Source organism: Perca fluviatilis, chromosome 17 (genome assembly GCF_010015445.1).
Source record: "Perca fluviatilis chromosome 17, GENO_Pfluv_1.0, whole genome shotgun sequence".
Classification (NCBI taxonomy): domain Eukaryota; kingdom Metazoa; phylum Chordata; class Actinopteri; order Perciformes; family Percidae; genus Perca; species Perca fluviatilis.
In genome coordinates this window covers 567,697-595,536 of record NC_053128.1, presented here as the reverse complement: position 1 = coordinate 595,536, position 27,840 = coordinate 567,697, and the positions used below count along the sequence as shown (strand labels likewise).

General features: G+C 44.5%; 1 protein-coding gene across 7 annotated transcripts; it reads right to left on the bottom strand.

Moving 5' to 3' along the window:
- Positions 1–671: 671 nt before the first annotated feature.
- dennd1a (DENN/MADD domain containing 1A) lies at positions 672–23,942 on the bottom strand. 7 transcript variants are annotated; one of them, XM_039779346.1, is made up of 23 exons: positions 23,783–23,942; positions 22,504–22,568; positions 20,229–20,272; positions 18,001–18,050; positions 17,254–17,373; positions 17,099–17,168; positions 13,908–13,988; positions 13,733–13,786; positions 13,123–13,233; positions 12,510–12,610; positions 11,782–11,827; positions 11,552–11,653; positions 11,321–11,446; positions 10,219–10,320; positions 9,988–10,075; positions 9,379–9,419; positions 8,981–9,052; positions 8,840–8,896; positions 8,465–8,656; positions 7,618–7,682; positions 5,702–5,839; positions 4,084–4,330; positions 672–3,740 (listed from the first exon to the last, which is right to left on the bottom strand). In XM_039779346.1, exons 1-23 carry the CDS (start codon positions 23,797–23,799, stop codon positions 2,685–2,687), a joined length of 3,045 nt encoding a protein of 1,014 aa, XP_039635280.1. In that variant the 5' UTR covers positions 23,800–23,942; the 3' UTR covers positions 672–2,684. The 7 variants fall into 7 exon arrangements, with proteins under 7 accessions (XP_039635280.1, XP_039635283.1, XP_039635278.1 ...); XM_039779349.1 differs by having other exon boundaries at positions 8,519–8,656; positions 23,783–23,941; XM_039779344.1 differs by lacking the exons at positions 18,001–18,050; positions 20,229–20,272; positions 22,504–22,568; positions 23,783–23,942 and having other exon boundaries at positions 17,254–17,904.
- Between the last annotated feature and the right edge of the window lie 3,898 nt (positions 23,943–27,840).

Genomic DNA, 27,840 nt, shown 5'->3' with positions numbered 1-27,840 from the left:
TCCATCATGTTTCTATGTAGATGGCAGACTGCAGCATGCTTTAGATGCTCTTGCGACAATTGATCTGCCTTTCTTAAAGCATAAAGCTCCTTTCTGCTTCTCTGGGTGACACTGGTACTACTAGCAGCAGCCTGACCAAGGCCTCTACCTGTTTACATAAGTCCCCCACATCTCTACTGGCTCGCCTCTAAAAATAAATAGCCATGAGAGTTCAAGTGGCCTCGGTGTCCGCCCTCAAGTGAAGGAGTACAGGGAGGACAGGGATTATGATTAATAAAGTACATACATTTCTGTTTGTAGTGTTATTGTTAGAATGCTAGCCATGATAGCTCCAGACCCATCTTGATTTGTGACGTAATACATTCCCATCAAAGCTCTGGCCCACCTTCAACCTGAGCAGAGTCTAATCAGCCAGAAGAACTGAACAAAACTGTGTGGCTGTTCAGAAGAACACTTGTGGTAATTGGGAGCAAAACCAAACAGTGGTATAGTTTGACTGGAGAAGTTTCGATATTACATGGTTATTTCGGTAGATACCTTAAAAAGGTATTGAGGAACAATACCCAGCCCTGTACACTGTAAACTGTACAGGGTTAGCTTAGCTTGACAATGCCCTAACTAACTGCGGCAAGTTAGAACAAATGTCTAAGAAACCCAGACAGAAAACTGAGTGTTGTGGATATTTTGATACCAATTTTAATATTTCTGTTTTACAAGTGCACATTCTGGTGTGATGAAGGGGCTAAAGAAAAGGTCAAAGTCACCACAAACCTAAGTTTAGTTATTCTGAACATTTGGAATGTAGCATTTAAGTATTTTAAAGTGATAGTATTGTTTTTACAGGAAATCAAACACTAATGGCGCAGCTCTGTATTGTGCCACTTTATTTCTACCAAAAATGTTTTGTGCTGGTCAAGGGGTACTTAGATGAAAAAATACTCCAAAGGGGTACATTACTGAAGGAAATTTAAGAACCACTGCCACAGAGGACCACGTTTTTTATGTATTTCGTTTTAAACTATGGATTTACTTTATGGATTAAGAGTTAGGAAAAGGGAAAGGACAGGGGATTACAAGTTAAAGTAATCAGGAATCATTGGGTGGGGACCATACATTTCCATATTCAATGTCAAGGGAACATGAAGCTGTGCACAAGATATATGCACCAACAGGCAGATGGACATTGTCATTATTGGCAAAAGTAACAGGGTGATTAAGAAAAATGCCCTGCGTAGCTCAACACAATCCAGAGTCAGTTGTGTGAGGCTGACATGTTATTATGAAATATTTGTATTATAACCAAATGCAAAAGGGGACTAGTCCCCAGCTTTTAATCAGTTTTAGAACAAATAAAGTGTCAACACACAAAAACTTGACTAAGGCAAAAACATACAGAAGAAAATCATAGAGTTCATATATCAGTGTCAGAATTAGTGAAATAACCATTTAAAACAACAGAATATACAATTAAGTGTTTCAAAGTACACATATATATATATTTAATCAAACAGAAATGCTTCAAATCATTTAGGGACATTACAGGCTTTTGGAGGCTTGCAGCTTTTCTTCCAAAGTTTCTTTAGAAAACAGTATGAGGCAGCACATGTTCAGTCAGTGAGAGATGCCAAGGATGGGATTCATCATGAACGCCAAACTAACTCAACTAAAATACTGTGCATCTCCAAAAACATGTACAGGGGAACTAACTGCGTGATCAGATTCACCACACTTTGTAGCTACAGTAGCATAATGCCAATGGGATGTTAATTAACTAGCAGGCTAGCTACTAGCTACCTGCAGAAGTCGACATCATTAAGACATATGCTGTTGTGAGTGTGACATATATCCTCTTTCAGGAAACACTGCGTACTATATTTAAAGTCAAAAATCTATACTGAGCACTACGCTAATGTGCTGCCATTAAAGCCTGACGACACAAGGCTGCTGTGCAAAGAACTTTCTAAGCAATTTGCTAATGCGTGGCATCGGAACATGTTGAAGCAAGGCTGGCTTTGAGTGGCATTTCCTGGGTAGAATAGCAGGAAAATCAAACAACACAAAATATCCAAATTCTGGTGCAGGTTTTGGGCGGACAACACAGTTCACACTCCTGTTTGTCATTGGTCAGCAGCAGAGCTGATGAAAGGGAGGGGGGGGGAGACGGACAAGACCTTCTGTCACAGTAAATTATATCATCTCTGATGCATATGCACACACACACACAAGAGTAGAAGAAAACCACATCACTATAAAACAGAATTCAGAAATCAATAAAAACATTTATGTACATTGATTACGTACCACTGACAAGCTGTGTTTTGGTAATAAAAGCTTTGTATTACTGGTGGGACTGGCAAGTGAAAAGACACCTGTATCAACCACTGGGGTCAGCAACTAACAGGGCAGCCAAACACACTTCATTACGTCACGTTGAAATAAAGACGTCAGTCAACAAAGTAGCTTTAACGTTAGCGTGCAGGAGAAATAATGCAAGGCTGATTAGTTCACGTTCACTAACTTATTTTAGGTTGAAGCTCTTATTCTTCTACTATTGTGAGTTGCATAAGCATAGCAGCATGTCTAACAGCTAATGCAGTATTAAATGCAATAGAAGGTCCTGATTCAGTAGTGAGGGGAGATTGGCTCGGGACAGAGAGGAGCACCTCAGTACATATTCACAGGTTTTAGTCAAATGTTTCCCACCTCCTCCGAAGGTCCTCCACCTTCTTTTTTTGGGGTGTAGCTGGCTTGGCCATAGTCAGCAGATCCCCAAAAGGATCCTGAGTCTTCTGGCTGTCCCCCTCAGCATGAAGTGGCTTTGCCAGAATGTTCACAGCGTGACTGGGGACAGACGGGGAGTCTGCCAGACTGGACAGAGCGTGATTGCTAGCAGAGAAGTGAGGCATGGAGGGCGCTGAGGGGGGGAAGGCTGGCTGCAGCAGTCCATAATTGGGTGGCAGAGTGGAACTGCCTGGCGAATGCTGTCTGTAGAGCCCTGTTAGTGTAGAATAAGACTGTGTGTGGTAAGAGCCTGGGGCAGGCCCGTAGACCACACTGAAAGGATTGCCACTTACAGTCGGTGAGTAACGCATCTGAGGGGAAGAGTGCTGCAGAGACTGGGCAAAAGGGTTGAGTGATATGTGAGGATGATGCAGTGGGAAGGGAGGCAGGCCCTGAGGGTAAGACCGGGGGGTTAGTGTTGGTCTGCAGGAAGATGACGACAGGCCAATATCTAGCCCGTCACTCGATGAAGTGGAACAGCTGGCTGCTGAGCTGTTGAGGGGGTCCAGAAGGCTGATCAGATCTAGACTGTCCTCAGCCGCCCTGCTGGGCTTCAGCAGCTCTCCATCTGTGCTCATGCTCAGGGCTTGCCTAAACTCTTGTCCCCCTGATGTTGTCCCTCCGTCAGCCGTGCCGGCTGTTTTAGAGCGTGACTGGGCTGCGGGGGGGGCTAGCACAGTACCAAGCTCGGGCGTCTTCCTTCCGTGGGGACGCGGAATGGTGATGTTGCTGGGGGCGGAAGGATCCAAAGAGTCCAGAGTGTCGGGGCCCGGGCCAGAGCTTTCCCGGCTTGGAGAGTGGGAAGGCCGGACAGGTGGAGGTCTGTCGCAGGCAGGAGGCACACAAACGGACGCTCTGGCGCTCTGGTCCTGCCCTACACTCCACAGCTTGTTGTAAGGGTTGGACAGCTTGAGGCCTGGAAGTGTTCTTGAGTGTTCACTGACACTCAGGTCCATCCGCTGCAAACACAAGATATCATTCAGACCTTAAAAAGGAGCACACCAGTGGGTTTTCACAATTGGACCACTAAATCCTTTGAGTTTACAACTCGTATTACTGACAACCACTTCCTAATTCATCTGTTCTTCCTACCATTTTCTCAAGTCCAGGGGCCCACTCACATATCAAAATCAAACCACAGACTTGGAACTAATCAACATAGCGAAGTCAACAACAATCCTTATCATTGCTGCAAGACAGATCTACCTACGGGTACCAATAAAGTAACCTCTGGACCAAATGTTGTCTCTTTGGTAGACAGTATTAAACAGCGTTTGGCTGCAGAGCATTTGGACCTCTGACCTGGTAGGTGAACTTGGTTTGTATCTCCTCGGAGTCTTTGGGAGTCCTCAGGTCCTCCAGGCTTTTAGCCGAGGTGACTGGTTGGCTGTCAGGCTCGTCCTGGCAGCCGAAGATGTCACCCAGCAGGTGGACATTGGAGAACTTGTCATTAACTGGGCTGGGAGGGGCAGTGTGACTTTCTGCCCCAAAACCATGATCGTCCCCTTCCATCAACTGGACCTCCTTCAGGGAGCGGTATGGCTGTGGCCTGCAGGGACAGTGGAACGGTTATTCACTTCTATTCTTTTCATGGGGACACTGTATCCAACCTGTAATAGGACCATTCACCCCAACTAAAGATGCACCTACGTTTTATTCTTCAGAGTCCATGATGAACATGCCAGGCTTAATCCTGCACTTCCTCCAACATGGGCACTGCAGTTTATTTGGAGCCAAATAACTACCCCACTACATGTTTATTAATCCACGGGTTAAAATGGCCCACAACAAATGCGCTAACTACTTCTGTTTGAGTAATGTTTTAGGAACTGTTGCCAGCGTCAGTAGGAGTCAGCGGGCTCAGGGCTGAGTGGTTCACACAGTGTATGGAAAGGGGAAAGTATTGTATTGTTAGTTTTGGTCTTTTTATGGGATTAGTTAGCATTAAGAGAAGTGTAGAAAAAAAAGTGTTGTTGTGATGCAATAGGCCTGAAACCTGTTGGGCCATATGATACAATCTTCTGTCTTGGGAGAAGTCATTTTATATCACAACAGTGATAAATAAACATGCAAATTGTTTGGGAAAATCAACTGAGAAACCATTTACAGTTATGATGGGACAAAGCAGGAATTCTAAAATGTTTGCCATAAAGCAGTCCTGCTTATTGATTTGTTACTCTGCTCACACAGGCCTAATAGAAGCAGAGATGTTAAAGGGACAGCTACTGGCTAGAAATAGTACAGCAAAATCTCTACCGCCTGACAAGTCTTTATCACACAACACTACAGTCAGCTCCTAACAAAACTGACACTTGGCTTTATATAAACCTGAGAGATTGAGCTCCGCTGGGCTTTTGCCTAATGAAGACCCCTATTACAAACACACACAGGGTTTCCCCCAGAAAAGTTGTTTAGCCCGGTGGCAAGTGTCTTTTTTAACGAGGGCCTGGCTGGGGCCAGTCCCAGACTGATGGCAGCATTAATGTAGAGCCCAATAGTTTCTGTGATAACAGAATCATGGATGGAATCGTGGAAATTGTGAACTTAAAAAAAGCTATATGACAGCCTCCATAGGGCTCTACATTAAGTCAGTGCTAAAAGCTGACTGGACAAGTTTCCAGCCGAGCCGCCCCACAATGTCTTAAAATACATTACATACATGGTGGGGGGGAAACTTAGGCCCAGTGGGCCACCAGGCTTGGAATACACTGGGGGGAACCCTGTACACATGAGACAGACCTGATCCACCAGTGCCTCATTGCAATCACAGTTCTTCTCTTAGCCCTCTAACCCAAACCTAATCCCAGGATTCTCCTATCCCATGAGCGTAATGTAAAGCTTTAAAACACATGCACACACATTTCATCAGAAAGAAAAGAGAAGAGCTCAATAGTGCAAAGCCAATCAGAGAGATGCATACAGAGGCGACCACTCAAACGGGACGGAGAAGAGAAAGCTGTCAGGAAAGCCAGAGATGGAGTCCTCGTCGTACTGGAGCTCGTCTCCGGACGAATCCTCCGACAGAAAGACGGTGTAGTGGCGAGTAGGACGCATAGAGCTACGGTGAGGAGAAGGAAGACAACAGGAAATGCTCAGCTCATTACATACATGTTAATTAAGTCCATTACAAAGGAGCAGGAAGGAAGAGGGAAATGAAGAAAAGGACGGTTGAGGATTAGTAATCTTAAGAGTTTTCAGGATTAGTTTGTTACTGTTCATTCATTACACTTCATTTGAACGGACCTGAAGGAAGCTGTGACGATGGTTGAAAAGGAAATTAGACCACATGGACAAACCAACCAATGCACTCAATGTGTTTGCTCAGAGTTTTGAGCCAAAAGCGATCTCCGTGCACCAAGTGTTTTTATCTCCAGTAGGGCTGTGAATCTTCACTGGTCTCACGTTTCAATTTGATTATGATTATCCTGTCAACAATTCGATACGATTCAATACCACGATGCATCAGGATGCGCCACCTCCTCAATATTATTATTTATTGCTACACATGGTTTTCATCAAGTTTAAGCAGTCAGATATATATTAACTCCCTTTTTTATTGTATCTGCTCTTAAAAAAAAAAAACACTTCCTGAATGAGTCTAAACACAACAGACAAAAACAAAAAAAATCAGCAACCGGAAAATCAACAAGAAACATCAGTAGGCAATACTCAATTACGGTCTGTCACTGCATCCATGCAGAATCATCCATGGCCGCATCGCGATACAATGATTAATTTCAACACCCCTAATCCCCAGTAGAACTAAACTCCGTTTAAACGAACACGAAAACACTGAAAATAAATGAGTTCACTCACCTAAATAAAGCAAATACATTCTTCCTTTGGAAATGCACTCAGGACGGTCTTGGTAAAATGTCTCCATAGAATATTTGTCATCAACCAAAATTAAATGGAAGCAAAATACTACAGAGAATCTAATACAGTGAGCGGAGTCAGATATTAGAATGTCTGAGAAGTTATGCAATATCTTAAACCAGAGCAGATACGATATTCTCTCCGCAGGGTCTATTTTGAGGTTTTATGCCATTTGGCAACCTTTCTTACCCAATGCCATTGTATACTGCTTTGTAGTTATTGATTTCTCATTATTTGGTTTATTCTTTATCTCATTCTCCTAAACATAAACATATAAAGTTTCATTTAGCGGTGTTGGCCTGGTGGTTGGGGAGATGTTCAGGATTATTTTTGATTGGTTGTATGTTGTCTATATCTTGCATACTCTGAAAATCTTTAATAAAAAGACCTTAGTTATAAAATATTAGAATATGTGCGGAAGTGTCTGTGAGCAGCAGATACTCTTCTTACTAAATGGATGGAATTCATTATTAGACACTTAGAATGAGAGAAAACATTAATGAATTAGAATAACATGGTAACCTTTCATAGGTCACATCATGGGACTGAAGTCTTTTCTTCTGTAGATCTGTCCCAGAGCGTTCTGCAGCTAAACCTCGCAGCTCATTGGCTGTTTCTCTCATTAAATTCATGATCTACTGACAGAGGGCTTTTTCTTGTTGGTATGGGTTAAAACCTTTTCTATGTTATGTCTTATAGGAATGTATCATACATATTGTCCATCATATTTTCATATTTTGTATTGTCTGTGTTCTATTTGATAAAAGCACATTTGAAAAAGCCGACTTTCTCTGGAGTGAAGTATAACGGCAGATTACACCCAGTCCTCATAGCTCACTAGTTAACTCCATCTATTATGGGCTGTAATGTTACATTAAAGAATGTGCCTGACAGTTGATGCATTGGCTAAATGTGACTCTAGAAAGTGAGTGTGTGGCCAGTGGGCTGAGGGAGGCTTACTGGTCCGCGCTGCTCTCCAGACTCACGTTGCTGCTCGGTCTCTTCAGCAGCGTAGGGGGCCGAGCCTGGTGTAGGAAACAGGATGTCAACACAGGAACGATCATTTAGCATAGCTACCTCCTCATCAGAGAGCCCCACAGGAATACTGGAACAATTTTCAGACTTTTTATGGCAATAGAAAGAAATAAAACTGTTAAACCTTGCAGTCGACAATGTCAAAGTGTTCAGATAGAGGCAGCAGTGCACCGTGTGAGGTGGATGCAGGGAGTGAGTTAACATGAGGGGGGGCAGTGGCTGGCACAGCTCAGGCAGCACGGTGGCCCAATGGTTGGAACTGTGGCCTCACAGCAAGAAGGTTCTGGGTTCGAATCCAGCTCGTTCCGGGCTTCTGTGTGGAGTTTGTTTCTCCCCATGTTTGCAGTTTGTTTTCCCCATGTTTGCAGGGGTTTCCTCCGGGGGCTCCGGTTTCCCCCACCATAAAAAAACAGTTGGTCCCCGGGCTGTAAATGGCTACCCACTGCTCCCTTGACGGATGGGTTAAATGCAGAGAATGAATTCCGCTATGTGTATGTGACAATAAAGTACCTTTACCTCATGGACAACATTTAGCTTAACCATATATAATATTAACCATTCAATTCTATTTTATTTATAAAATAACATTAGTGCCATACTTCTGTAATTTACCTCAAAATGTTTCAGATAGTGACTTACACTTCCCGTTGATATTACATCATAAATAAATGATAGAACCATATTATTAATATTAGAACTGCTCCAGTGTAAACACTACCGAAAGGGCTAACTCTCTGACTGCAAGGCAACTTTATACTTCCTTTTTACATACCCAAAGCATTATGGGAACTGTAGTTGCCCCCCCGCCCGTCTCATGTCTGCCCACCTGTCCAAAGTGAACAGTGATTGGCCGGTGGTCATCCAGGGCTTGCAGAGGCCCCTCCCTCCTGACCACACCGCTGGCTGTGTTGTCGTCATAGGCAACCGCTGAGCCCACTGTGGAGAAGCCGTTTTCTGCCTGCTCCTGCACAGAGAGGGGGGGGGGGGCACAGGAGAAAGGAGTGATGGCACTGTGGGGGGGTTCAAGCAGTATTAGTGCTACTGGAGCTTTAGATTCAAACTGTCACATTTACACAGCAGGGGAACAGAGTTACCATAGCAACAACAATAGTTCTGGATGGTTTGTCAGCAGCGTAGAGCTACATACCTTCTGCTTCAGCCGGCTCTTGACTTCCTTGATACGCATCTTTGCATGGTCCTTAGCCTGTCAAACAAAAGCACATGGTTCTCATGTCCAGCTGTCGCTTCATGTTGTGATGGACAACAGCAGAGCCAGAGACGTGCTTACAAACTTGTACACGGTCTTCATGGCTGGGTTGGCCTTGGTCTTCACCGTGTTGAAGATAGCCCCGCCTCCTTTCTGTCAGAGAACAGTGACACGTTATCAGAGGGAGATAGTGTAACATGAAGGTTTGCTCTCAGACAGCACATGGGCCGACAGTAGAAGGACACGAGTAAAGCTCTGAAGCCTACAGAAGCAAAACCGGATGTCTCAATGTCTCAGCTCAGAGGGACATTGGACCTGGTGGTGGTGGTAAAGGACAGGGGGGGAATTTAGAGTCTACCACACAATTAGGGAAGCAGAGGTATATGTTCATAGACAGACAGACCAACAGACAGACAGACAGACAGAAATAGAAAGCATGCCATGTCCAGATGTTGAGGCTGCTGGTTCTGTGGTCTCACCTTCACAGTGAACAGCCACTGGTGGTAGGTCCTGTCACTGCCTGGGTGGGGGGGGGGGACACACACAACAGTAACAGGTCAACAGTGGGACAGGTAACAATCTGAAGTCCAACCACTGAGCAACGTCTTTCAGCGTTTAACTTCCTGTCTGCAGCACAGCTGGAACCACATCTGCAGCTGGGTGAGTGACATCATCGAATGACATCACCTGGTGACATCATCAAGTGACATCACCTGGTGACATCATCGGGTCACTGCATGGGCTCAGATATGTGATCAGAGTTGTAATGTGAGCTGCAGCATTGGAATGATTGGACAAACATGGCTTTAATGAGATCATCGGTCAACCGGAAGAAAAAGCCAGTTGTGCGTTGGCAGAGCACCACCTACTGTACCGGAGGAAGAGTTACTCCCCTGCTCATGTATACGGGGAGAACTGGCAGAACCCGGTTATTCACCATACTATTCACATAGCCCGGTTACTGCTGTGCATGGAAACACACTGTGTGCTGAGTAATCCTTCTTTTAATTATATGTGTGCTCTGTCCTTCTTTAGAGTATACGTGCACTCTGTCCTTCTTTAGAGTATTCGTGCACTAAGCCACTCACCTGCATACTCGCCCATGTTGATCTCCTCCTCAAAGACGTCACTGAAACCCTCTCCAGAGTTCAACAGGTCCAAGCGCCCGTCAATGAACTGCAGCAAGATACAACGGAGTGTAAGAGAAGGGGTGTGTGGGTGTGTATGTGTGTGTGTGTGTGTGCATGCAGTCTGTGTGTGTGGTGTGTGTGTGTGTGTGTGTGTGTGTGTGTGTGTCTCTCTCTGTGTGTGTGTGTGACCTGTTTGAAGAGCTGCAGCTGGATGGCATTCTGGAGGAATGGTCTCATGGCGCTGGATCGGTGGTTCACAAAGGTTTCCTCGTTGAATGTGATTGGCTCTCCCTGTGTGTGCAGGAGAACACAACAGCTGTCACAGTGATGGCTGACTCCAAGACAGTCAACATGTCATAGAGGGGGGTGCAGTACGAAGGGTTTGGACAGAGCCAGGCAGTGATAACGGGCACCGCGCTCTCTGCTAAGCAGGCTTCTTCATTAGGCTCTGAGCACATTCTTCAGAAAAGTGGGCGTTTGGTGTCATGTGACTCTTCTACCACACAAGATGGACCGATCGGTGGCGCTCACTCAGTCAAGAAGAACAGATTGTTATAATGGAGAGCTACGAAGACTCTAAGAACAGTTCACAGCACAAAGCAACACTACTGCTACAGATACGGCCATAATGGAATGCTGGCAGAAAAAGACTTGTGTAAATTCATAAGTGAATATATTTATCTGACTTTTATTTGTCTGTAACGTGACAGTTGCTCACTCAACAACGCTGACACTTTAAAGTGATGCAGGAGAGTCTGACACCATCCCATCATGAAGGGACAACGTCAGTGTCTTCCTCTGGTGTGGCCCATCCAGCACACAGGCTAATGAGTCAGTGTGATGTCAGCACTGACCCCGCCTCCTACTGCCTGCCTAAACCACACCCACATCCACAAGACATTCACCAGAATAAACAACAAAGTTCTATCCCAACAGTGTGAAAAACACTGTTTAATCCTAAACTGCTGAGGACCAGGAGAGGTCTGCGTTGCCATGGCGACTCAGAAACTCTGGCTTCAGGCTCAGCAGCGCTCGCTAACACACTGATCTGGCTCTGAGTCCTAAATCGGATCTGCTAGAATGATCGACGCAGTTAGGTCTAGGCAAGAGGAGTGGGGATTGGTTAGGGTAAGGGTAAGAATACCAGGGTAAGCCAATCCGAGGCAGAATAAGGCGGGCCACGAGGCATGTCCTTTGACATCCACACGTCTGGCGGATCCGATCTAGCATCTACCCTCTGTCCCTTGTGAAGGACAGCTCCCCATGTGACTGCTCTACAGGGCGAACTGACCGGCTCGATCTGCAGAGCGTTCCTGTAGCTGCCGAACAGCGCCGCCTGGCTGCGGAGGAAAGCTCTGGCCACGCCGTCCCCGGTGGTTGTAGAAACCTTCCTCAGACGACTCTTCAGAGAGGAGACCTGCGGGACATGAAGTCACAGTGGTTACGATAACACGTTTATCTGTCGGTGTTCCCACTCTGAGCGCTTCTCTGGGCCAGGGGGTGCTGCGCAGGAGTCCCTCACCACGTCGCTGGGCAGGCTCTGCAGGTCATCGTAGGGGCTTTCCAGGGTGTTGGTGTCCACGTTCAGCAGCACCACATCATCCAGAGCCATGCCTCGAACTTTCTACAAGCAACACACACACAGTCAACTCAAATCCCAGAGTCACCAGGATACCATGATAAACAGTAGTAGTCAGTAGCAGATGAAGAAGGGTGAAACATTCTTTGTTTTATCTGCTGGATGACACCCACCTCCATCAGGCTGGAATGGACTCCAATCAGGTAGGGCATGGGGGCGCTGGGAAAAAAGAGCCAGTTTCATACAACAGTTAATACCTCTCCCAACTCTATGCATGTCAAGCTTTCTTCATTTAGGACAGGGTCTATGCCACCCTAATCTAGGATACCCATCCTAAGATAACATTGTTTTGTTTTCTAAATGCAGTTAGGAAACATGTTTCTGTAATGCCCGACATCCTACATGTCATCCTGAAGTGAGACAAGAGGTTTCAGACTGAGGCGGTTTGGGTAGCGAGGCCTGCCTCTCTCTGTAGCGGAGCTGAACAAAGGGACACTACCTGAGAGTTACACTTATTGTTTAGGTCTCAACTTTAGCCCTTTGAATATAAAAGCGTCATAGCATGCAGACTTTCTCAGACAGGGTGGGACATCCATCCTGCCTACCTGCCCAAGGACTTCAGAATGTAAATGTATTTTGAGACTACAGTAACAGTGGGGCGGCTTGGTTTAAAACATAGTCATATTTTCGAATCTCCAGTCAGCTTTTAGCACTGACTTAATGTAGGAAATATATAGCTTATAGCAGGGAAACCCTGAACTGCATCTCTCCTAGGTCCTATACAAGGTTAATGTGTCATTGTCCCTGCTCACATGACATTACATGACATGACATAACATGACATAACATGACATAACATGACATGACATAACATGACATTCCATGCCGTGTGCATACTGACCAGCAGTAGTCCAGCAGATGCGTTGGCAGGACAGGGATGTACACGTGCTGCCAGTGCATGGGATACAGCATGGCTGTGGAGCCATGGACACACGCTGTTAACTGTGGACAAAGACAAAGTGTCAAACACATGAGGGGTGATATCACATCATTCAAACAGCAATTAGAAAACATGAAATATTATAATATATGATAAAATATGTTTAAGTGTTTAAAGCAGACATGAGTCTTTTCCATCCAACAGAAGGATGCGAGCCCAGCATGTGTCAGAGGGTTTCTTGTATTAGTTGGCCAAGTCATATGAACACCTCACATTTTCTTTTGGATATTGACGTACTGTCTGTTATATATAATTAGGGCTCAACAACATGGGAAAATTATCTAATTTTACCAATATGTGACTAGGATTTAGTATCTAGTCCTTATCCTCCTCTATCTGTTTTATTATTATTGTGAATATGAATCTAGCTGATCTCCCGTCAGTAACAAAAAGAAACAAAGAAAGCCTTTCCAGAGAGGGAGAGGGTAAACGCTGTGGTATCTAAGGACTGCTGCTTCCTGACAGACTGACAGACTGACATAGGGCTGTGGGAGAGAGAAGGAGCTCTACTTACAGTGCTTAGTTTGCTACAGCAGATGAGGATTCGACGTTCATAAAGCATACTAGCGTACAGATGAAGCATGTTATTGACATCTACTGCTACAAAGTACTCGGTTAGGTTTCTCTGCAGGGTCAAACACAACAAGAGAAAAACAAATCAGAGAGTTAGTTGTTGGGTAAAGACCAGCGGACCAGGGTTCAGTATGATCAGAGAACTCAGTATCAGCTCAACAGATATGTATTACTTCAATCCTGGGCTAGTGAAGATTGCAAGGGCAGAATTCTCATACCTCATAATTACAACACAGTAGAGCAAAGGTAGCACTTGCCATCTCATTATTACCCATTATAAGGCCAAACATATCACTTTCTAGATCAAACACGTGACTTTCATCATTAAAAAAAAAAGTCACAATTTTTAGATCTAACCTAATCTGTTTCAAGCTGCAGGACGAAGACCTGAACCCTGTGTGTGTAGTGTGTGTGTGTGTGCATGTGTACATGCATGCTTGTGTGCACGTGTGTGTGTGTGTGTGTGTCTCTGTGTCTGTGTGTGTGTGTGTGCGTGCGTGCGTGCATGTGTGTGTGTGCGTGCGTGAGTGTGTGTGTGTGTCTGTACTCACATTCTCAGGTATGCTGGGCAGTTCCCTGATGTCAGGCACAGTGAAGAAGGAGTGCTGCAGGTAACAGAGAGCAGAGGGTCAGTAAAAGCCAGAGAGGTCTCCTCTACTACATGCATGGTGCTGCATCAGAGCAGTGAGTGTAGGAATCATCCTCCAACCAATCAGAGAGACTCACCACGCCCAGATGAACCGGGACGCCAGGCTCGGGGACGGGCAGCGTATGCAGGGACACCAGGAACTCCTGCCAATGGCTTTCCTGAAACATTCACAAGATTCTAAACCCACGCACTGGCAATTCCAAAAAGACATGATGTAATGCCAGAAACAGAAACACAACTCCAAAGTCACAGTTAAGCCCAGTTCTGACCAAAGATTCGCAACGAGGCGAGTGTAATCTTGCAACTATTTGCAACATGTCGGTCTGCAGCGTTCTTAAACCTGCCAGTTCACACCAACAAGACGAGACGGTGTATGATCTCCATAGCAACAACTCTTTGGGTGAAAACTGGAGTGAAAAGAAAGATCCAGATGAGAGTGGACACAGCTACACTTTGGGTGAGAAATGTGACCTGTGGTGTAGTCTGATGTATTTTAGCGGGTATACTGTACCATATAAATATATGGACTAGAATGGACATATCACAGTGGGGCGTCTGGGTGTCCTCCCCCGGGGAAACTTTGAGCGTCAAAGACTTCATTTCCTGCATTCTGATACTCTATAATGCAACAATTTACGGTGGAAATCAATTTATTAAGCCTATCGAAGGAAAACACATGACAATTCAAAATATATCAAAAATATAATAGAAAGTATGTTGTTACGTGTCATTGTGCATTTTTAAGTGGGTATATGGAAATCCTGGAGCTTTCTTAGTGGGTAAACTGCGTATAGCTGCGTATCACGTAGACTACACCGCTGAATGTGACCCAACACAATGTCCCGAGGAGGGCATGCTATGAAGGTAAATATGGTGCAAAACGTGAGAGCTTGTAGAATACAATGTGAGAACTTGCAGAACAAAAAAATTTAACTTGTATGTTAAAATTTGCACTTGTCAAATAAAAATGTGCACTTGTAAAATAAAAATTTGCACTTGTAAAATAAAAATTTGCACTTGTAAAATAAAAATTTGCACTTGTAAAATAAAAATTTGCACTTGTAAAAATTATTCACATTTGAAGTCACAAAAAGAAAAAAAACATGAGAGCTTGTAAAAAAATCTGAACTTGTAAATTGAAATTTGCACTTGTAGAAAAAATATTCACAAATGTGTAGATTGATATTTGCATGAACACAATGACAGCTGCAAACTTGTAATGCAACATTTACTCATGTACTTTTTTTTTACTCAGGTTGATTTTCCATCACAACCACAACTCAGTGATTACAACCTCTCGAATCTGTCACTGTATGACGCTCAAGAGGCGGCACCATGCGCTCGACTTTTGCAACACTTGTTGCGATACATTTGGTGCAAAACTAATTTGTACCTGTGGACTTAGGCTGTGGAGCTCTGATCCAACAGAACGGGAAAGCAGGGAGGGGGTTTCTATCGCCAGATGAGGGACAACTCTGTCCGGCTTATTTAGCTCGGTCGCATGGAAGCCTGGTTGAATAGCAAGCAAGCGTTGCTAACTAACCAACCAGCCTGATTCTAAATAAATACCTTTTAATTATCTTAACACTTTTTAACAGTCAAACTGAAACACTGGCGGTGAGCTCCAGGTCCTGCAGCCGCAGACGGACCGTCACCAGCGGGTATCGCCAGCCGGAGCAACATCGCTATTATTGCCAGAAAGCTGCGCCGACCTCGACCTGCAGTCGGAGCTCCAGCGGACACAGAGAGCCCCGCGACCCGGTAGCAGCTCACCGCTAGTGTTAGTGGTGGGGAATAGCAAGCGTTAGCGCACTAACCAGCCTCTAAATAAATACCTTTTAGTTATCTAAACACTTTTTAACAGTCAAACTGAAACACTGGCGGTGAGCTCCAGGTCCTGCAGCCGCAGACGGACCGTCAATAGCGGGTAACACGTGCCAAGTTCTGCATCCCTGCCAAGACTTCCATCCATAAAGGGAAAAAAATGATTTTATAAGGCAAAGTAGCTACTGTTTAATTAAAATGTGGGCTATATACATTCCTTTGTCATGTTCATCAATGATGATTATAATTTTACAACGTTTAGAGACATCAATGTTTTATCAGACTATCATTTCTTTGCTACCTGGGTGCAAATCTCGCGCAACGAGGGTTAAGAGATGACGCATTATTCGCAAAAATAATTGCTGCTGCCGCGAGGTGGATGTAATTCTGCAGAAGCTATTGTTGCTGCCAGCCGGGTGCAATGATTGGCAGTGAGGCACAACATCAGCAAAGCAAGCTGTGGTCATGGCGGGGATGTGCCGATGCTACCGGGTGCGGGGCTCTCTGTGTCCGCACTGGACTCGACCGCGGTCGAGGTCGGCAGCGGCTTTCTGGCAATAATAGCGATGTTGCTCCGCTGGCCGATAACCGCTGGTGACGGTCCTTCGCGGCTGCAGGACCTGGAGCTACCACCCAGTGTTTCAGTTTGACTGTTAAAAGTGTTAAGATAATTAAAAGGTATTTATTTAGAATCAGGCTGGTTGGTTAGTTAGCTAACGCTAGCTTGCTATTCAACCAGGCTTCCATGCGACATAGCTAAATAAGCCGGACAGAGTTGTCCCTCATCTGGCGATAGAAACCCTGCTTTCCCCGTTCTGTTGGATCAGAGCTCCACAGCCTAAGTCCACAGGTACAAATTAGTTTTGCACCAAATGTATCGCAACAAGTGTTGCAAAAGTCGAGGCGCAGATTCGCCTCTTGGTGATGCGAGAGAGCGCATACAGTGACAGATTCGAGAGGTTGTAATCACTGAGTTGTGGTTGTGATGGAAAATCAACCTGAGTAAAAAAGAAAAGTACATGAGTAAATGTTGCATTACAAGTTTGCAGCTGTCATTGTGTTCATGCAAATATCAATCTACACATTTGTGAATATTTTTTCTACAAGTGCAAATTTCAATTTACAAGTTCAGATTTTTTTTACAAGCTCTCATGTTTTTTTTCTTTTTGTGACTTCAAATGTGAATAATTTTTACAAGTGCACATTTTTATTTTACAAGTGCAAATTTTTATTTTACAAGTGCACATTTTTATTTTACAAGTGCACATTTTTATTTTACAAGTGCAAATTTTTATTTTACAAGTGCAAATTTTTATTTTACAAGTGCAAATTTTAACATACAAGTTAAATTTTTTTGTTCTGCAAGTTCTCACATTGTATTCTACAAGCTCTCACGTTTTGCACCATATTTACCTTCATAGCATGCGTCCCCGCCAGGACTCACCTGGCCTTTGATGGTGTAGTCTGCGAGGACATTCAGCAGCTTGTAGAAGACTTCAAACCAGGGCAGGTAGCTGAGAGGACAGAAACACAGACATTCATTCATGAAATGTATTCATTACTGTGTGTTTCTACCATAGACTGGATGGAGACACTGACCTGAGGATACAGTAGCAGGTGTGAGCGCCGGAGGAGAGGCGACAGAAGCCAAATCTCTGTTTGCTCTCGATGTCAGTCAACACAAAGGTGAAGTTCTGACCCACCTGGTTAACTGTCAGACTGCAGACGGAGAGAGAGACAGGGAGACAGAGTGAGAGTGTGTGTGTGTGTGTGTGTGTGTGTGTGTGTGTGTGTGTGTGTGTGTGTGTGTGTGTGTGTGTGTGTGTGTGTGTGGTTAGCAGTAAGGATAAAGCTGTGAAGGTGGCGCAGAGAATTACAATCCAAAAGGAACACAAACACAAAGCCCAAATGGTTTTATTGGTTGGTGTGGCTGTGGCGATCAGATGGCAGATTGTGTGTTGACTGTTGAACTGAAAGACTTCTTCAGTCATGTGGAATATGGGGGCAGGGTTTAGATGCTAGAGAGATTACATTGTTAGATGGGATTGGATGGCTCAAAAAGGGGCGTGGCTGTGAACAAAGCTGTAGAGAGATAAGGAGCTGCCCACAGCGAGGCTCATTGACTGGACGCATTCAGTCTACTGCTCCGGAGTTAACATGAGTCAGCACCAATATTTACTGACTCTGACTTCAACATGAGTCAGCACAAAGAAGAGAAAGAAGAGAGAGGCATTTTAATACAAAAATACATTTAGACAAATGAAAAATAAACACATTTCCCTGTGTGTGTGTGTGTGTGTGTGTGTGTGTGTGTGTGTGTGTGTGTGTGTGTGTGTGTGTGTGTACCTGTCCATGCTGAAGGGGAAGCAGAACTTGGGCACAGTCTGAAGTGTCTCCTGTGGGGACAGATGTAATAGATTACAGTGAGGAGTTGCAATGTTCGCCTAGACCAGTGGGGGAGGGTGTATAGCTTCAGACACGGGCCCCCCCTTCTCTTCTCTGCTTCTCTTCATAGTCGTCAGATTCATCTACCAACCCTTATAGAGCTGGCTCAGGTTTGCCTTGCACCAGCTCTTAATTATGCTGTTATAGTTTTAGACTGCCGGGGGGACTTCCTTGGACACACTGAGCTCCTCTCTTTTTCCATCGGTGTGCATCCTTGTCCCAGAAATGTTTGTTACTAACCTAGCTCTGGGGAGCTTATTCCCCAGAGTCCTTGTGTTTTCTCGCCTTGCAGTTTTCCTTGGATAAGGGTGGCACCTGGATCATGGTTGCAGCTGCTGCCGTGGTGCTGCTCAACACCCTGCTACGCCTATTATTTCTAGTCATAGTTATATTATCCTAATTGTTACTATAATTGCCACTGTTTATACCAACTGCTATAATTTTTATGAATTATAGTTCTGTATATCTGTATCAGTGTCTCTGTGTCCCAACTGGCAGCAGCAGATGGCCGCACACCAAGAGTCTGGGTCTGTCAGAGGCTTTTGCCTGCTTAAAGGACATTTTTCCTCACCACTGTTGAACAAAATGCTTTCTCATGGGGGGGGGAATTGTTGGGTCTTTGTAAATTATAGAGTGCGGTCTAGACCTACTCTATCTGTAAAGTGTCCTGAGATAACTATTGTTATGATCTGACACTGTAAATAAAATTGAATTGAAAAGCTCCACTTGTATTTCCATCTGTGACATGACTACAGTCAGCACTCAGCAGGGACACATGACCCAGTCCATCTGGGACATACTACCACTAACAGAGCACTCAGCAGGGACACATGACCCAGTCCATCTGGGACATACTACCACTAACAGAGCACTCAGCAGGGACACATGACCCAGTCCATCTGGGACATACTACCACTAACAGAGCACTCAGCAGGGACACATGACCCAGTCCATCTGGGACATACTACCGCTAACAGAGCACTCAGCAGGGACACATGACCCAGTCCATCTGGGACATACTACCACTAACAGAGCACTCAGCAGGGACACATGACCCAGTCCATCTGGGACATACTACCACTAACAGAGCACTCAGCAGGGACACATGACCCAGTCCATCTGGGACATACTACCGCTAACAGAGCACTCAGCAGGGACACATGACCCAGTCCATCTGGGACATACTACCGCTAACAGAGCACTCAGCAGGGACACATGACCCAGTCCATCTGGGACATACTACCGCTAACAGAGCACTCAGCAGGGACACATGACCCAGTCCATCTGGGACATACTACCGCTAACAGAGCACTCAGCAGGGACACATGACCCAGTCCATCTGGGACATACTACCACTAACAGAGCACTCAGCAGGGACACATGACCCAGTCCATCTGGGACATACTACCGCTAACAGAGCACTCAGCGCGGGACACATGACCCAGTCCATCTGGGACATATACTACGCTAACAGAGCACTCAGCAGGGACACATGACCCAGTCCATCTGGGACATACTACCGTAACAGAGCACTCAGCAGGGACACATGACCCAGTCCATCTGGGACATACTACCACTAACAGAGCACTCAGCAGGGGCACATGACCCAGTCCATCTGGGACATACTACCCTAACAGAGCACTCAGCAGGGACACATGACCCAGTCCATCTGGGACATACTACCACTAACAGAGCACTCAGCAGGGACACATGACCCAGTCCATCTGGGACATACACTACGCTAACAGAGCACTCAGCAGGGACACATGACCCAGTCCATCTGGGACATATACTACGCTAACAGAGCACTCAGCAGGGACACATGACCCAGTCCATCTGGGACATACTACCACTAACAGAGCACTCAGCAGGGACACATGACCCAGTCCATCTGGGACATACTACCACTAACAGAGCACTCAGCAGGGACACATGACCCAGTCCATCTGGGACATACTACCGCTAACAGAGCACTCAGCAGGGACACATGACCCAGTCCATCTGGGACATACTACCGCTAACAGAGCACTCAGCAGGGACACATGAGCGGTTAGAGTTTACATTCAAGGACAAGAAAACTGAAGAAAAAAAACTGATAAATAACTGGGACAGAGAGAAGTCACTCTAACCTGCTCTGTGTAGTCCTCAGGATACTGTCTCCGCACCTCTGGCCCTGTTAGAGAGGACACACAGAGGACAGGACTGTTAGAGAGGACAGGACTGTTAGAGAAGACAGATAGAGGACAGGACTGTTAGAGAAGACAGATAGAGGACAGGACTGTTAGAGAGGACAGGACTGTTAGAGAAGACAGATAGAGGACAGGACTGTTAGAGAAGACAGATAGAGGACAGGACTGTTAAAGAGGACAGACAGAAGACAGGTCTGTTAGAGAGGACAGACAGAGGACAGGACTGTTAGAGAGGACAGACAGAAGACAGGTCTGTTAGAGAGGACAGCTTCACTCTGTTGCATTATGGGAGAAAGTTTTGTTCTACTTCAACACTCTGTTGTATTCCTCAGGTTTTGAGGGAATAGCATCTTTTTGTAGTAATTCATGTAATCATGCGTGCATACATTTCATTCATTCATTCATTTAAATATCTAGATTTATAAGCCATATATTTCTCCAGTTGTATGTGTGCTTCTGTGCTAAATGCCATTAGACCACAATGTTCCACATTTAAAACAGCAGAGGAAGTCAGAAAGAAGAAGATTAATGTGGACACTCAACAGGAAATTATGAAATTCTTAGAAATACAACCGACAACCTCAGAAGCCCGGAAATGAGTCACATGTTGCAACCTTTATGACTCATAAACTCTTCCAACCAACCAACCAGTGTGTGTGTGTGTGTGTGTGTGTGTGTGTGTGTGTGTGAGTGTGTGTGTTTTAATAAAGAAAAGGCATTGCTCTGCACCTTTCATTCCATTTACAAACATTTAACAATGTGTATGGAAACTGACCAATAAGGTAACACCTGAAAGGTTTTATTGCGGCGCCAAAAAGGTGCTGACCAAAGAAATACTAAATCATTTCATCTGAAATTAATCTGCCTCATCACGATAGGTCACGTTGGATTCACAGCTTTAAGAAACGCCTGTTACCAGATTCTGATGTGTGCGTTTGAAGTCTTATGGCGTTTTTCCATCACATGGTACCTGCTCGCCTCGCATCGCCTCGTTTTCCATTGCAGATTTGAGTACGGCCTCAGCGTGGCTGGTCGCAGTAAACTGCCGTGTCCTAACGCGACACACACACAGAACGTTGAAGGTGTGTAGTTGTCGCCACAGCCAGAAGAAAAATGTTGTTTCTAAAGAAGCTGGAGGCAGCAAAAAAACCTCAGTTGGCTAAACTTTTTAAAAACGGCGGGTTTGTTCAGGACACCCCCGTCACTTTCACGTCGCCTTTTGGTATCGCCTCAGATCGCTTGGAACCTCGACGGAGGTGGTACTAAATAAAGTACCTGTTAGCAGGTACCAGGGAAGGCGAGTAGAGTCGAGGCGAGTTGAGCAGGTACCATGTGATGGAAAAACGGCATTATTGGTGCACAGGCATACGTGACATCATCTTTTTCCAATGAAGCCCCGCCCACTTCGAACCAGGGCGAAAAGCAGGGTGACCATAGCCATCATTAATAATGTTTGGATGGGTTTGTACTGGATCATGCTAACACGTGGGATTTATGTATGCAAATACAAATCAAACTAAGTTTTTGTGAGGAGGACATTATGACTCATTTTGGTATTGTCTGTTCATCACTTTGGGCTTTTCACTTTTGTAAACTTATAATGTGCACAAAAAAGATATATAACACAATAAAGGAAAGGGGAAAAGCCAAAAAGCATAATATGAGCACTTTAAGTTCATCATTCTGGCAGCAGGTGGCAGATGGGCTGGCTGAACACACAATATTATTTGGGCTTTTTTTAAGAAGACCCCAGACATGTTATTGCATATTTCTGTAATTCTTGGCAACATTTATGTATTGAAATGCACAAAAGAATTAATATTAAGGATTTTAATTTATACTCTCAAAGATTATTATCTTCAAGAGAAACATATTATGAAATGTAAAGAAAATGAAATGGGAGACTAGGAACGTTGTTAAATATCGCAATAACGATCTTGCTAAACTTTGGGATACAGTGGTAAGATTATCTTATGTTATGTATCTTATTTTTTTAACCTGAAGTGAGGTAGAACGCTTTTTGTTATGGTGATATATAATGATATATATTTAACATACATGTTGATGTAATATACTGTATGTATCTATTGTATTTCTGTGTCTTCGTATTATTGTTTATGTGTGATAATAAGTCTGACAGTTGAAATGCACCCCACCCTGACCCTGCCCCCCCCAGAAGAGAAGCTGTGTGTGTGCAGAGCATTGAGATACTCACCGGCGCTGTGTGTGCCTGGGTGGGCCACCTCCACATACAGCTCGAAGGTGGACTCAGGGCTCTCCCTGTAACACAGCACACTGAACACTGAGAGGGGGCTTCAAACCACACACTTAAAGTCTGCTTTAGTTCACACTTTTCTACAACCCAACCCAATAATCTGCATGCTGATGTTTGGCCTGCAACAACATAAGTTTACTAGGAATCAACATGCGCCACACAGGGCTGGGACCCTCCCTAATCTAAAACTTCAGCCACCAGGGAGAAGAGTCCGTGTGCCGAGATGTAGAACCAACAGACTTCAGTTCTCCTTTATCCCAACCTCTAACAAGCTGCTGAACTCCAACAGGAGATCTTAGCAAAACAGAGCAAAGTGCAATAAACACACCAGCACCTTTTGCACTTCACACTTTAATTATGACAGTCACTTTTTAAGATGTCGTACTGTCTGTAAAGTCCTTCCTTTACTGTATGTCCTAAAATGCTTTGTTGCTCTCATGTTTATATGTTGATTTTACAATGTTTTTTTCTGTTACATGTTTGTGTTGTGAAGCAACACATTGTAGCACTATGCCCAAGAGACATTTCCCCTCAGGGACAATAAAGTGTATTTTATCTATCTATCTATCTATCTATCTATCTATCTATCTATCTATCTATCCCCCACACATGTGTGTAGAGTCTGTAGACATCACCACTCCTGACCACTGTGTCTAATGTATCACTGTCTCTCTGCTGCTCAACGGAGAAGCACAGTGCATGGCCTCATGAAGACCTGTACAGTAGTCAGGGATGCTGTGATGGTGCAGACGCCACAGTCACTTTCCTACCATTATGATGACATATCATGAGCTCATTATACACATAAACACACCAACAAAAACCACGGACTAGGATGCCCCAGTTCACCGACAGCTGGAGTCAGACTGCTGGGAGCCTGCAGTGTCTACATGATGGAGCAGAGGAGTGACATTGCACAGCAGCATGTGATCTGACAGAGGTTTTATGTTCCAACATCTGGAGGCTGCATACACGCACACACACTGGCACACACCTCTGCTCTGGACACACCTATGGTACAGACATGTCACATCTTGTGACTACCGTTAGCAGACCAGAAGAGCCACCTGAACGCTTTGTGGAGTCAGTGTTTTTAGCCTGTGTCGCAACAAGTCCAGCGGGCCTACCGTTACTCTATCTCCCCTAACAGAGGCTGCGTTAGGCGGGCTGCCGGGCCGCGGTGGCCGGCTGCAGGCAGCCTCAGGGCGGACACTCTCACCTGATCCGGGAGCCCATCCTGAAGCGGCGGTGGGCAGCGGAGTGTGTCCGGAGCTGTGTTCAGATGCTAAGCTGATGCTAAGCTGTCACACAGAGCTACACACCGCCATGTCTGTCTGCGGTGACGCGGAGATCACGCTCCGCCCCGCGCTGAACCATGGGACATGAGGTATATTGTAGCAGAGCCGTCTGTCTGTAGAATGGTCCGTGTAAAGCTACAAACTACAGCTCCCACAATTCCGCTCAACACCACTGGAGGGTCGGCCGTTATTTACTGCTTCTGTAGTCTACCATACTGTGTGTGTGTGTGTGTGTGTGTGTGTGTGTGTGTGTGTGTGTGTGTGTGTGTGTGTGTGTGTGTGTGTGTGTGTGTGTGTGTGTGCGTGCGTGCGTGCGTGCGTGCGTGCGTGCGTGCGTGCGTGTGTGTGTTGATTTGTGTTGTATGACTGATACCATTTCAGAATCAGAAAAGTATTTATTGCCAGGTAAATAGCACTTACTAGGAATTTGCCTTGGATGATGGTGCATACATAAAAACATATTCAAACTATAAAATGAAATAAACAAACAATAAAAACAGAAACAAATAGCACATAGGCCTACAGATAACTATTTAACAAAAAAGAGGCTGTATGGTTTAGAGTCAATGTCAGTGGGGGTTTCATTGCTTGATTGATTTTATTAGACCATTTCGTTATAAAATAAGATACAGCTTTGAACCATACATTAAAAAAACAAAACAAAGTCAGGATAACACTATATATATATATATATATATATATATATATATATATATATATATATATATATATATATATATATATATAATGTATTGTGTTAAATATGGTATATATGGTCTGGCTATATAACATTCCTGGATGGGGGAAAAATGTTCTCTGGTTTTTTGGCATTTCTTTAAACCAATCACAATTGTCAACAGTCAAATCGTCGAACAGGCAACCTCTCCTTATGACCTGTCTCTCTTAGTTACGCTGTTATAGTTTTAGACTGCCGGAGGACTTCCTTCCTTTGACACACTGAGCTACTCTCTCCTCTCCCTTTCCATTACTATTTGTGTGCATCCCGTCCCAGAAATGCTTATATTAATCCTAGCTTCTGGGGAGTTTACTCCCCGGAGTCCTTATGTTTTTCCCCCCAGTGTATTTCCTTGGAGAATGTTGGCATCAAGATCCTGGTTGCAGCTGTCGCCGTGGTCCTGCTGCACTCCCTGCTGAGCTCTGCGGTGCCCTGCAATGTCATGCTGCTTCCTGCTGAACCCTGCAGCTTCCTGCTACGTCCATCCGTGCTCTGCTGGGCCACGCTACATCCTGTAACGCCCTGCAGCGCCCTGATATGACATGAACTACTACGACTACCATTTGAAGTCACTGTTCCATTATTAATGTGACTATTATCGCCACTGTTCATCACATCCCCAACCGGCACCGTCAGACACCGCCTACCAAGAGCCTGGGTCTGTCCCAGGTTTCTTCTCAAGAGGGACTTTTTCCTCGCCACTGTCGCACTGGTCGCACTATTGCTCTTGAGGAAATTACTGCAATTGTTGGCGCTTTGTAAATTATAGAGTGTGGTCTTGACCTACTCTATCTGTAAAGTGTCTCGAGATAACTCGTGTTATGATTTGATACTATAAATAAAATTGAATTGAATTGAATCGTCTTGGGCGGTGCTAAGAGCCGTACAGAGCCGCGGTGTCGCTGTAAAATAGCCTTGGGAAGGAATTTGTTTTGGTGGAACGTTCAAAAGCGTATATGGGTAGTTCATTAATTGACATTAATTAATATTTATTTCATCATAGAATGCCTGCACTCAGCAAAAGTTGTTTAATGTTTTAAACAAAGAATAAAGTTGGGGCACCATCTCAATAAAGAGAAACTGATAAACCATGCCTCTTCAAGCTCATAGTCTGCTACAAGAGTGAGATCATAACTTGGTGTTCAGTGGCGTAATACTTCAAACATACATGAAGAATTTTTTTATCTAAGAATATACACTACTAAATCAGAATAAGTATACATGAATGAAAGAAGGGAATGAATGGAAACAGAATTAACACATTAATGGCAAACAGTGAATGAAGCAACCTATTATGCAGAATCAGACAAATCAACAACAATTTACACCTAAGTGAGAGTAACACCATGATGGCCCTAGTTACTACATATTCCCTGCACAACGCAGAGCATCAACCCAGTTACAGGCAAACAAAGTTTGACCCACTGGCATGGGTAGATGAATTGATAAAGACATGTCGGAACTCGGTTTCCTCAGCTGGTTATTTCCTCATAGAGGAGCTAAGAGTTTAAGCTTAGAACTTAAAGTGCTCATATTATGCTTTATGGCTTTTCCCCTTTCCTTTATTGTGTTATCTATCTTTTTTGTGCATGTTATAGGTTTACAAAGTGAAAAGCCCAAAGTGTTGGAGACTTACCATCTCCAACAGAAAACACTGTTCACCAACTGCTCCAAACAGCTCTATTGTAGTCCAGCCTTTACTTCAGAGACAAACGTTGTAATGCTCGCCTAGCTGCTAGCGTGGCACGCCCTCATACTCTGCTTCTGACTGGCTAGTAGTCCTTACCTAGGTACTGTCAGGGCACGCCCTCATACTCTGCTTCTGACTGGCTAGTAGTCCTTACCTAGGTACTGTCAGGCCCTCATACTCTGCTTCTGACTGGCTAGTAGTCCTTACCTAGGTACTGTCAGGGCACGCCCTCATATTCTGCTTCTGACTGGCTAGTAGTCCTTACCTAGGTACTGTCAGGGCACGCCCTCATATTCTGCTTCTGACTGGCTAGTAGTCCTTACCTAGGTACTGCACATGTGTGACTCCCAACAAAGATGGAACAGAAGTGAGATGCCTCACTCTGTAGCTAAAACAGAGAGCTCAACACACAGGGTGAAAAGCTGTATCCAGAGTTTGCTAATCCCTCTTACACACATTCTGACACTTAACTAAATCTGAACTAAACTTTCTCTTTTTGATATTGAATATTCTAGTCTCACTTATCTAAATCCCCCATAATGAAATATTGAGACATTTAGCTGCCAGTAGAATATAAATATTATTAACATTATTATTCAGCATAACAACATAATACAAATTACTGTAACATCAAACCATTGAACAGCATCACATTACAAGGATGAGGTTACCTAACAAAACATCGAGGCATTCCTTTGTCTGTACGTATAGCTTATATACAGTACATGAGTATGAGTATCATAACAAATGTAAACAAAATAAATGATTCCACTTTGATGAAATCACATGCTTTGCTTGGGTGCTGGGTAAACTCTCCACCTCCCCCCTTCTCTCCTAGAGGAGATAGGGCTTTATGATGTCATGTGTTGGGGTTGCTCTCTTGTTACTTTTGTCCCTTCTGAGCAGGCAAACAGGTAGTAAAACGTGTTACTACATCTGAAGATGGTTACAAAAGGTCCAAGAGTACGGTGGCCCTGAGAGGCCACAGCACGCAACAATAAGACAACACGTGCAAATAAGACAACACGTGCAAATAAGACAACATGCACTAATAAGACAACACACACTAATAAGACAACACCTGCAAATAAGACAACACGTGCAAATAGCCCACACCACAACGGAAGTGTTTCCAGGGGACACTTTTAAGTGATGCACATGTGCCTCAACCATTGGCTTTGCGGTACATAGACAGACCAACAACAGGACAATTTTAACAATTTTCGCCATTTTATTCATCACTAAATTCACTTCTGAATATGTTTTAGGCGAGAAATGAACTCTTTAGATTTTGAATATGGGCAGTCTTGCGAAAATCGTTGCCGAATTGACAATTTGTTTCAAAGTTTTCGGAATTGAGGAGCTCCATAAAGTGACGCGACAGCCAGCTAGCGCCTGCCGGGGCCGCTAGCTCATCGCTCAGACAGTCCTGCTCAGAGACCCCGCTCTAAGATGGAGGTCTCTCAGACCGCTCTCGTAAATAAGAGGCTTTTATTTCGCCGTTGATGGATTATTTGTTTAAGTATCACAACACATGTCCATTTTAATTCAAT